The following is a 12,658-nucleotide window of genomic DNA, read 5'->3' as shown; positions in this document are numbered from 1 at the left end:
GTGGGGTAGCTTGACGTTTCATAGAGGGTGCTCAAACTTTAAGGGTTTCCCATTAATGCACCAGCGCTACAGTTGAATTTTCTACTGCAACTCATACTTGTCAACCCTCCCGATTTTCGCGGGAGACTCCCGATTTCATTGCCCTCTCCCGGTTTCCTCCCGGGGTCATATTTCTCCCGCATTTCTCCCGATTTCTCACAAAATCAGATTTACACACAACTGTTTCCACTCGGACTTTAATACAGCTGAACCATTGTTTGGTTACCATGGTAACACGTCTCTTTAGTAGCGCGCGCAACTGAAAGTCTGACAGGGTGAGGCAGATAGTCACAGAAAACAGAACAAAAATTGACAACTACTCTACTCTCTGCTCACTCCTTTCCTGCCCACACATATGCTCCATCAAGGATGGTGCTACAGGCCGCAAGGCATTGCACTTAGAACTACAATATAAGCATGTTAATGTGTTAATCTAACAGCTCCGGTCCACTAGCACACCCCCCCCCCCCCCCCCCCCCCCCATCTTGCATTTTGAAATGCTACCGACGATTTCTTTTTACATATTGAAGTTAAAAGCATCAATCTGGTGCACTTTGAGAGCAAAATGAAGAGATCTATGGATACATCTCTCAACATACATATGAAACAGAACTGTAAACAGATTTACTATTTCTTTATAGATATTTTACAAATCACTCCCCTTTTAAAACAAAACGTTTGAGACCCACTGAGATAACTAGACTAAAGTTAACTATCTAAACACTGAGAGTCCTTTACTTCACCTGAGCTGAGGTTATTTGAGACTCTCAGTCTGACAGGAGAGAGTTCTCCCTCCACTTTGTTGTTGAAAAAGCTCCTTATACCCGTTAGCTTGGCTAGCTAGCACCAGATGCTAACAACAACGATCTCCGGTAGAGACCCACCGGTGCTCGCGCACGCACACAAAATGGCTCGTGCCACACACACACACAGAGCAGAGCTTGAATGAAACACAGAGAGCCAGAAGTAAGCTACTTGTACTCACGAGGCCTATTATGTGCAGAATCCCTCTCGCTTTCAGGTGGTTTTGATTGAGTGTCCACACGTGGACGTCTAAGGACTAAAAAACGATCCAATTTGTCACTTTGCTGTTAGCAAATAATTTGGCGCTCCAGCTAACAGGAAGTCACTAAAGTGTCACAAAGTAATTTAGCCTATGGGTAGGTCAAAAATCTAATGGGTGCTGGCCATTGGCCTAATCACTTGTGTTGGCTTTATGTTTTTGGTCAAACATTTGTTTGTTTCACATTTGCATTGATGTAATTAATAATTTTTCTAATTTAATTTAATTAAAATATTTTTTAAAAATTCGAAAAAAAAACAAAACATATTTCTTGGGGGTGCTTAGGGGGTGCTTTGGCAATCCTGGGGGGTGCTTCAGCACCCCCTAGCTCCCCCCTGGCGCCGCCCCTGCCCCCAGTCTCCCTTATCCTAACTAAGCACCTATCACCGTGCCTCCTGTAGGTCTTCTCACGGTGTGACAGAGTGACTAATAGCCGTGCAGTATGCCGATGCCCTCTCTTGGGTTCAGTGTGTGGGCTGTCGGCGGCCCTGCTAATGGTTGAGTTGCCAGCCTCTTGACATCCACTGAGGTGTAATGACTTATTCCCATTAGATGTATGAACCCACCGAAGAGGCCACTTCTTGCAGGTACCTGTGAATGATGAGCTTGTGCATGTTTAATGTATATTCTTGCTCTCAGCGCGTCTAGTTGTCAATCGTTTATTATGCAGTCATAATCTCGTCGTCCTCTTCAGCCTCTTGCTATTGATGAGGAGAATATTAATTTTACTTTTCTGTCACTGTGTCGGTGTAGGCATGAATAGGCTAATTAACAGGTTTGTTTGCCTATTTGGAATACATTATTTTTCGTGGATGAATAATACATCTTAGAGGCTGAGGGGGCTGCTGAGGGTTGGCGGCAGATGAGGTTGGATGGTGGCGGGGGAGGAGGTGGGAGACTGCTTAGGTAAGGAAAGGTGAGAAGGATCTGTGTGCCGTGCTGAGAGCTGGATTACAGAAGGCATTCTCAGGAGCGCTGTACAGATGCTCGTTTCTAAACAAAACACACAGTCTAGTACTCAATAGGTAAAAGTCAACAAGAGATGATTGATTATTGTCACAAAAACTTTCTTCTGTCGTTTTTGGTTTTATCAGTCTGTACATAAATCGCTGACACTAAACATCAACAATTATTTGAGATTTTACAGCTTTAAAATTGATGAAAGGGAGAAGAAATTATGTTTTTGAAACACTTCGCCATCTGCTGCTAATGAGGTATGAGGCCAGTATCTGGAATTTAGTGAAGGTGCATTTAGATTTCCTAATACTCTAACTGGTATGTTGATTCATGTTTTGAACAATGGCAGGGAAATCATGTTTCTGGGAAATGTTGTTATTGAATATTATAAATAAAGATCCTTTTCCTCCTACATTTCTTGAAACCGAGAACAGGAAACATTTGTCATCTTTGCAGCAGAGTGATTCATTTGAATGATGATAAACGCTGGTGATTTACCTAAGTAGGACGCCAAAACCCCCCCAGGCCACAAGCTCCATCACTATCATGTTCATAAAGTTCATTGTAACTTTACAGACATTTATATCAATTAAAACCTTGGAGATTTTCATTCTGCTCTAATACTCAGTGTTGAATCCTATTTCCTCCATTTGTAAAGAGGTGTTGAGGACAAAGAAGAGAAGCAGGAGTAGACAGATGGAACAGGTGTTAACACATTGAGGCAGCAGGACACACACCTCATTAACCTTTGACACGACCTAAAGTGACTTCAGGTCTGACAACTATTAGCCTGCAGCACCAGATGAACGACCAGAGTGTTATTATCTGAAATGCTACTTTTCCCTTCTTTTTTCTCCCTCTTAAATACAAAAAACAAGTAATAGGTCTGGCTATTTTGGTCTATACTTTTAACACGATTATTTAAGGAAATAAATACTAAGCTTTCTATTAGGCCTACGTATTGATACAAATGAGTGCTATAGACAGGCATTCCCATTGATCAAATCTAATCAAAAGTACGTAACTAAAGTTAGAATGATCCCTTTTAAAAATACCTTCTTTGCTACAAGAGTATGTATCGCAAAACAATAAGGGGAACTCAGTTTGTATACAAATACTCCATCATTTAAACCCACATACACATAATCTCTCCTTAAGCGATCTTCTTGATGATTTTGTTGGGCAATTTTCTCTTGGCCCGGCTGCTTGTCATTTACCTCCTGCTGTGCAATGTCAATGTGCCTGTTCACTTCGCCTGTGTTGACATCCAGGCATCAGGAGGAATGATACTATAATGGAGCTTTTCTCCCTCTCATGTTCTCTTTTCTCACCGTTCTGTTGTAATTTTTTTTCACGAACTGCTCCACCTTTCAGTCTTCCATGTAACAGCATCACAATCTTCAGTGTATCTTTTGAAATCTGTGAAAATAAGATTAATATGAATTGTTCAACCTTATGCTTTAGGGTCAAGGCAACATGGAGCTGAAAGTCAGGAAATGAATGAAAACTCCTAAAAAATAAAAGTAATCAGGGTGAAATTATGATGAAAAATAGAGTGAAACTTAAAGACAATTATTGAAATCTTGGTAAGGTTTAATATGAAAATGAAAATCAAAGCAGGGAACAGACATTTTCATTTCCAAATTTCGTGCCAGGTAATCATCATCAGATCAGAGACATTTTAAACAGCTAGAGAAGAGAATCACATAACTTTTTTTATGTTTGAAGAAAGGGTCGTCAAAGAATATGAGGCAGTAGGTGGAAAAGGCTCAAATAATGACGTTATTCATTAAATCGTTCTACTCTGTTGAATACACGTAGGAGGATCAATTACGTTCATCTCATAGAGAAGGCTTTATCGCTCACTTTGCTAATAGGCTCTTGTGAATTAGCTGTCACAATTTTAAGAGAGATGTAAGTCCCAGGTGGCTCTGAAAAGTGAAGGTCATTCAATCAAATTTAGAACATGGATGAGGGTGAAATAATAAAGGACAGGTTACAATAGTGTTTTAAGAATATGCTTCCATAGTCCACAGAATACCCAACGCATTGTATTGTTTTAAATGCAGTCTTTTGCTTCTTACTTTAAATAACTAAAGTATTTTAGAATAAATAGTAAGGCTGTACAAAGTGATGGATTCAGTGAGTGGGAGGGGGGATTCTTCCCCAATATGGAAATCATTGGGGAAGAATGTTCTGATCCTCCCCTGCACTATACAGTCTTTAATCCCGCGATTACGTTTGTAATCTAAAGATAATTCTCCCTGGGCTCCCGTCGTAGCACAGCCACACTGGGAATTACAATGTACAGTAATTACAATCCTCAGAACTGGGAGACCAGCTGACATCATTTGAAAAAGAATGTCCCCTCCCAATTTTCATCAAAATGTCTGTGATGTATACGTGTTTTTGCACCAATATTTCAACATAGTTCACCTTTAAATACTCACTGATTAAAATGACAATGTTATAATAGCTGGTTTATTACAGTCGTTCAACTCAAACACTCGCTTTTTAAGTGCAAGGTTCCATGGATTCCTTTATGTTTAAATGCCTTTTTCTTTTCCATAATGTGGGTGAACTAATCATTTAAATGTCTGGCCAAAACTGTTTTAGATTCTCTCTAAGATGGATGGCTAGCTCGACAAAGCAATATAAAACTGCAAAGATTAACAACTATTTTACACATAAACACTCAAATGTATTTGTTACAACAACACCGATACAACACCTTGGACTTTGAGGAACTGGGATGGACATACTTACCTTTTCTTATACGCCAAACGATAAAACATAATCTATAATTAAATGTTTTTGAACAAGTAGATTATTTGGATCTTTTGTGTGTCTTGGGTGCCTTAAAACCAGAATCTGTTGTGTTTTTCCACTTTGTGCTCACAGTCCAATCCACCAGGACTATAACACGTGGGTTAATTTGAAAGGGCGAGATGTCCTCTGTGTAAAATGATTCGGTACAAATGTTTCCCTTTTTTGTTTTTTATTTCAGGGGGCGCTGGTCACAGCCTGTGCAGATGACACGCTTCACTTGTGGAATCTCCGACAGAGGCGACCGGCTGTCCTCCATTCACTCAAATTCAACAGAGAGAGGTAAGCATCAATTAAAAACCCTCACACACATCCACACAAAGGATCACCCTCACACACATCATGCACACACGCTCAACCCCTTGTTTCAATAGGCGCTTTCACACCGCAGTACTTTTCCCACAAAGGTTCATGAGAACTTAGTTCATCAGAACTCTTTAGTTCTGATGAACTAAGTACAGATCGCGTTCACACCGGAATAAGTCCCTGGGGGTGGATTAGGCAAATGAAGCCGCTGACGTCACTTCTTCTTCTTCTGCTTTGGGTTTACTGGCAGGCCGCAAACAACTTCACGGCGTATACTGCCGCCCAAAATCCCCGGCCGGAAGTCCCCGGAGTTGGGGACTGGCTTCAGTAGAAGCTGCTGGGACACCCAGCAGCTTCTACTGAAGCCTTCCGAGTAAATCGCCAGAACGCCGACACCTCCTCATCTCCACCGCTCCCATGTTTTATTTTGTGTTGCCATAACTTAGTCTCTCTGCGTTTCTGCGCTGGGCTAATGCTAATGCTAATGCGAGTATAATAAAATGGTGGCTTCACAACACTTTTTTGGGTTTTACGGGGCGTGGTTTGCAATCCGCCCAGCCAATCAGAAATATAGCTCTTTTCTCACAAGAGAGCCGCATGAAAGTCCCTGCTCTCTAGCAGGAACGGAAAAAGGGGTAAAAAGGTTCTCATGAACTAATTTTAGTTCCGGCTCTTTTTGGTGTGAACGCGACATTTCGGAACTATATCGGAACTAAAGTGGGAAAAGTACTGCGGTGTGAACGCGGCTATTGATGGATGGGTTAGTCTCTTCAAGGTCAGTATTTACAATATCACACAGGAAGGCAAGGATAAGCCCCCAAAAAACCTCAACCCACCAGCCCTCTACTAAGGACTTTCCAGGCATTTTTAACACTAGCTCTTATAAGGGATCCAAAGTGTTGACAGGCCAAGGCCAGTTCCTCCGTCCTGCCTCTGATCCTTTTTCACCTTGTCTGACAAACCTAAGGAAGAAGATCTGCTGGCATGAAGCTCTGTCTTTGTTTCTCAGCTGGCGACCCCTTCTGTCTCGTGAGCCGCCCCCATGAACACCACCACAGGCTGTGAGAGCCGGCTCCCCAGTGGTTATTAGGCAGCCGAATCCATCTCCGTTGACATGTTGCCAAATAAATCCTTGAGACCCATAATCCAGGTTTCACATGGTCGCTAAAACCTGGCATGAGTTAAGAGAGCTGGTAGAAGAAGAAGAATTTATTTGTTGCCTGTTGGTCTTTATTTGACAGAGGACAGAGGGGGAAGAAAGAGAGAAGGGTATGACATGCAACAGAGGTCCCTAAGCCAGAAATCGAACACAGGACATAGCGGTTATTTGGAATTTGCTGTAACCACTAAGCCACAAGCTTGTGGAATATTTTAAATAGATGGCCCTGTAGGCCGTGACATGAAGGTAGACGAGTTGAATCTAATTTGCATTATTATAGACCAAATTAACTGCAGAGGTCTTGGCAATGCCAGGAGCCATGACATGCTTCACCTCATTATCGAGGCTTGCAGATGTGGATGGCTTCCAGAATTGAGCCATGGAAACCCTGATATACTTGAAGCTTGAAAAAAGAGGCCATATGCTAAGTAAATAGCATTTAAAATATAGGTTAACTATGATGTTTTCATCTCCTCTTTTGTAGAATAGCGGATGTAATGGTAAATAAGGGCTTGGCTCTTGGGGTTTTCCTAGCAGAGCCTCCTTAATGTTTCCTGTTAACCATTAAACCTTAATAACAAACAATGGCCTCAAGATGCTGCTGCTTGGTTTTCCGAAACAGTTCCCATTTGCTTTCCTGGGAAAAACCTTTGGGGCCTCTGGTTATACACAGAGGTGACTCAGTTGATAGAAACGACACCCTCCCTCGGTTGTGCCAAATGGTGCCATATTCTCAATTTCCTGCCTGAACATTCATAGAAACAGGTTGTTCACTCTGGCCACTGCAGTTGTTAAACTTTCCGAAACAAAGTCCACTATTTCTGTCCGTGGGGTAAAATTGCAAACTTCTGGTGTGTGGTTAAATCACTGTCATGGCAAAGGTTGTAAGTATTCAAGTTTGAAAAGTCTGTGTAAGAAAATAAAAACATTTGGCATTGTACCTTTGTAGCTAAAGCTCTTTAACTTGCTTTTTTGGTTATCCATCACAGGATCAATTTAAGTAGACGTGAGGAATAATATTCCATTTAGAAATCAACCTGACAAATTATTTAGAGAGTGTTATTAACTATTAGAAGTTCAAGTATTTGATAAGTAATAGTAAGTAATAGTAATCTTCCTAACACAGGAATATTATTTTTAACTTAAAGTTTTAGCCAGTTTCTTGTTAAACTAAAGCCATCTTGACAAAGAGTGCTTTCAGAAATTCTGTGAAGAAACCTTCATATCAATGGAAATGTATTTCAAAAGCTAGGGCGATATGAAAAGGAATGATTCCATTACATTTAGGGGAATAAATCCGAATTATTCCTTTACTTCTCTACCTATACCTTTTGAAAATGTTTAAGGGCTTTAAGATTAATATATTATATAAGATTGAAGACTTTCATATATTTTTTCTGGTCATATTTAATTTCTATTCACTCCAACTAGGGATGGGTGTCGTTAGGATTTTATCGATACCAATAAAAATAATGCTTATCGATACCGGTATTTTTCGATACTCTCATCGATACTTTTCAATAATTTGGTGCTCAAAATTATAGACATGATTACAAGATAATTTATTTGTATTTATTGTTTAATGTAACTTTTTCAATATCATACCAAACAGGTATGAGTGTTTGACAGTGTGTCTCTTGAAGGGGGGCGGTTCATAAATACATGTAAACATGACCATTTCAAGTTACACAGAGACATTGGATTAACCGTTTTTATGCCCTTGAACACAACTTTTGATCACAAAACAGCAAAGATAAGACATAATTATCATCATGGCTACGTAAAGTGAAGATGTTTTCTTGCTCTTTCCTGGCTGCTAGTTCAGTGAGTTTTGTTTGTACAATGATGAGACTTATACCAATGGAATCTGTGGAATCTCAGCTTTCATGTGATATGTTTGTGCAGATAAAAGATCACTTTTGCCAGTTATGTGCTAAAGTAGCCGTTAGCCCGGTTAGCTCGTTTTGCTAACTGTTGATTTAGACTCTTGGTGTTGGACTTCTGTTCCGTGTAGGTCAAATGGCTAATATCGTCTGTTAGCTGAGTGTCTTCCCGTTAAGTGGGTATGCATCATTAATAGGTTGTTAAATGTTAAGAAGCCTTGAGACGCTGTTTCTAGCAAGATGTTGCTTCTGCCCGTTTAAAAACCAAACCGTATACGTCACACGGGATGAGGGTTCCCAACCAACCAGAATTGTTTAAACTAAGGAAGTAGCGTAATTCATATACCAATAGCAGCACCGTTTGTCCAGCGGCTTAACGGTATACCAATAGAGTGCCACAGTGACGCATCCTAAAACCCGGAAGTAAACTCCTTCCGGTTCCTTCGACAAAAAAACAATGCATTTTCTCCATAGGATTTTGGAAAATAGCTCGAAATAAGGTCTGTGGTTGACACACATTTAAGAGACGGATCACGTTTTGTTCAGCCGGATAATATCCACATGTCTACCCTACTTTTATAATTTTCTAATCATAAATCTAGTCGCCAGAAGCAAAATGCTAACGTTATGCTATAAACGAACTACAGCAGGGTCGCTGCTTCAACGTCAAGCCAACTTAAGATCCATATTCAAAAATACAGATTCAAAATTGTACAAGTTGAAGCGTTTGGTTTAACAGTTTGCAGGAGGCAGATACTTGCTTTCAAGCAGAACACGGGGAAAAATAAACTTAGCGGGAGTGTTTACGTGTTCGGTGTAATGACGTACAACGGCCTCGACAACTTCTGTAGTCCTATTCAGCCACATGCTAACAACCATCGTTTTTCACACACGTAAACTGGGGGTGACTCAGTGCTGATGTATTAATGTCGTAGAACCAAACGTGATCCGTGAAATGAAATGTGTGTCAACCACAGACCTTATTTCGAGCTATTTTCCAAAATCCTATGGAGAAATTGCATTGCTTTTTGGCGAAGGAACCGGAAGTGGTAAAATGCTAACTTAGTTCCGGGTTTTAGGACGCGTCACTGCAGCACTCTATAGCGTCCAATCAGGTACCGGTACTGACTTAGTACCGGTTCTTGATACCCATCCCTAACTCCAACAAAAAGTGTATTTGCACCTTGTAGCACTTGTGTCGGGGGCAAGACATCTAATGAATAGGACTGCATCCGACTGAATATGAATATCAAAAAGCACAGGATTTATTTTTTCACGACACATGGTTTCCTTTCTTCTTCTTGTTCATAAAAGCGGAGGGTTAATTAAAATCTTTCATGAGTACATATGATTTAATAGCAAACTCATTCTGAATGCTAGTAGTTAAGGACTTCTGCTGAGTCACAGGGCACGATCTCTCTCTACTGAAAACTTCCCAACAATAGAGAGCAAAAACTTTCTCTCCAATAATCCTGCTTTAAAAATGCATATTAGACATAAAACTCAACCAGAGGCACCTTCATAATGCATCAAAGCCTTAAAGGGAAAAGAACTCGAGGCGTTTGTTGAATCCATGTACTGCCTGCAAGTTTTCATGGTAGGAACTTGGTGTATCTGTGTCTCAGGGTTCAAGTCATTAGCAGTGTGTTTGAGGACTATAGACATTTGTTAGGAATTATGTCAAACCCCATTCAAATGTTAACTTCTTTTTCACTGAGGAATCATGTTGTTTAAAACCGCTAAGAAAGCGAGAGGCAGTGACTGTTGCCTCTCTATAGGCATAATGCCAACCATGCTGTCAATGAGAGACAGTAATATTACTAAAGATCGTAAAAATCATCTTTCTTTCTATTGCATATTTAAAATAGAAGTTATTATAGTTATTAAGAGTTTAATAGTATTTACCTCTGGCAATATCAGCTTCAATGTTCAACTATGTGATATATTAGGGCTGTCAGTCGATTCAAATATTTAATCGCGATTAATCGCATGATGTACATAGTTAATCGCGATTAATCGCAAATGAATCGCACATTTTTTATCTGTTCTAAATGTACCTTAGAGGAATATTTGTAATACTCTTATCAACATATGAGTGGACAAATATGATTTATGCAAATGTTTGTTTATTATCATTGGAACAATGACAAATATTCTCATGAATATTTTCAATACAACAACCTGGAACCTCTCTCTCTCTCTCTTACACTCTCTCCCAATCCTGTGTACTTCTTTGCACTGAGCCAGTTGCTCTAAAAGACAAGCCTGTTTACAGTTGTCGGCGAAATGCCGCTCCTTTGTCTTCATAACAGTCAAAGCATGAGACTGAAGGTCCCACTGTGGGTCAAAATAATACGCTGTGATGTGATGTCATGCTATTGATCGGATCAAACATTCTGAAATATGCTAATTCTAATATACTTGTCATGGGTCAGCGTTTTTATTTACTACGAATAACTAACGTTATGCGATATGAGGGCACCCCTCAACTTGCAAAAAATTGTGAAGAACAGCTAAAAGTACTGAACTATTATCATGACTCGGGCATCCACGCCTATGTTTTATTTATATTTGATATATCTTAAAGAGCAACTTGCAGGTTTTTTTCTTTTACTACATTTATGCTCAACCTTGCCTGAAAATTACAATTAAAAATGTTAATGCAGGATTTGATATGTTTTACAAGACATAAAGGCAGGAATTCAGAGGAAAAGGAGCCGTTTTGAGCTCTGCTACTAAAAACTGCTTTTTTTTTAAAGTCATACGTCAAACCCGTCATATTACGTCACATGGGGGAGCAACTTTCTCTGACTCGTTCTCTGACCAATCCGCGGTAGTAGTTTGTAGTTGGTTTGAGCGGTTGTGATTTAGTGAGCTGGTATTTTTTTGGTAATTTTACATTGCATTTCACCATTTGTAATAAGCCTGTCAGGACATCGAGTCCACAGTTTCCCTCACGGGAAAAGGACCGGAGCTAGCTTTCGTTCCTGGGTGCGTTGTGCATCCACCTCCCTGCAGCACATACTCTCCACAGCTTTAGCAGGAAACCGTATTACATCTCTCTCCCCCCCTTAGCTGCTCTCTCTCTCTCCCCTCCGGTACACAGCACCGTAAGACGTAGTGTGGAGTTGCATGAGGTAACGCTGTGGTGGCTGTACTGCTCCAGCTGTCTACTTTGTGTTTGTTTCCCCCTGACTGTGTTGTTTCTGTGGGCGTGGTGGCTGGAGCCTCCCGGCTCAACCTCCACTCACCTGCTGCAATCAACTATGCACCCTCCCCGACTACACACCTGCTTTCCATCAAGCCATTTACAATGGCATATCAACGGAGGCTCCACAACCTTTCTCCGCCAGATCGTCAAGTATCAGCCGTATCTCGCGTCTCCCCTCCGGTACACAGCACCGTAAGACGTAGTGTGGAGTTGCATTAGGAAACGCGAGATACGGCTGATACTTGCGCATTAGTTCCGCTTATGGATCAGTATAAACAGTCCTGCCAGTAACGTTACTATATTATCAATACTACTTTAGTTATAGCCTGATATATGATTGCTAACTTTACAATGTTGTGATGTGACTGACGTTAGCTAACATTAAATGTAGCTAACGCCGGTCACTCACCAAGACAGCTGCTCTGTTCTCCACGTGTTCTCCACACACCAAATTTCCATTTCTCTCCGATGGCCGTTATTTTTTCTAATCCTTGGCTGCTCCTGGTCTCTTGGACGCATAGCAGGCTCATAATTATAATCATATGCATTTGAATATATATTTTCAACCTCTTCTGTGTCAAAACTAGCATTGTGATCCATGTTTATTCATACGTTAGACCGGCCGCTCTCCCCCATGTTACGTCACAGGCGGGAGGTCACGAGGCTTTTTTATGCGGAAGTGAAAATGTCTTACTAAAACGACGCCAGATGTCACTGTAGTGTATATTTCTGTATATTTTTTGGAAAATCTAGTGTATTCATCATTTTCCTACACATTTATTCACTGGTGTCTCTAACCTGCAAGTTGCTCTTAAAAGGTATACTTTTTCCTGATCATGTAATAAACCATATTTCTTCAACTGCTTCAATACATTAATATTTTGTGAAATCATCACATAGACCAGGGATGGGCAACTTGGATGGTGGTGGGGGCCAAATAATGTATGTAGTCTACTGGCCGCAGATTCACTTGGAACACACACACACACACACACACACACACACACACACACACACACACACACACACACACACACACACACACACACACACACACACACACACACACACACACACCATGTATTGTATGTAATTATTAACAAATTAAGTCTGACATCTTTATTGACATTTTACAATCGAATAAGCTCACTAAACAAATATCAGTTCACAAAATTTTTATTTAATGTGTACAAGTGGCATGTTTGTATTGAACA

The 12,658-nt window shown here is 40.5% G+C and overlaps 1 protein-coding gene across 1 annotated transcript in view; it reads left to right on the top strand.

Moving 5' to 3' along the window:
• The window catches only part of stxbp5l (syntaxin binding protein 5L), a 162,906-nt gene that overhangs the window by 76,435 nt on the left and 73,813 nt on the right, over window positions 1–12,658 (top strand). The window contains 1 exon segment of the mRNA XM_079666372.1: window positions 5,067–5,167. Coding sequence (XP_079522498.1) covers window positions 5,067–5,167 — 101 coding nt within the window.

Source organism: Notothenia rossii, assembly GCF_949606895.1.
Source record: "Notothenia rossii genome assembly, chromosome: 2".
NCBI classification, from domain to species: domain Eukaryota; kingdom Metazoa; phylum Chordata; class Actinopteri; order Perciformes; family Nototheniidae; genus Notothenia; species Notothenia rossii.
Note: the sequence above shows the minus strand (reverse complement) of the source record. Positions and strands in the feature narration are given on the sequence as shown.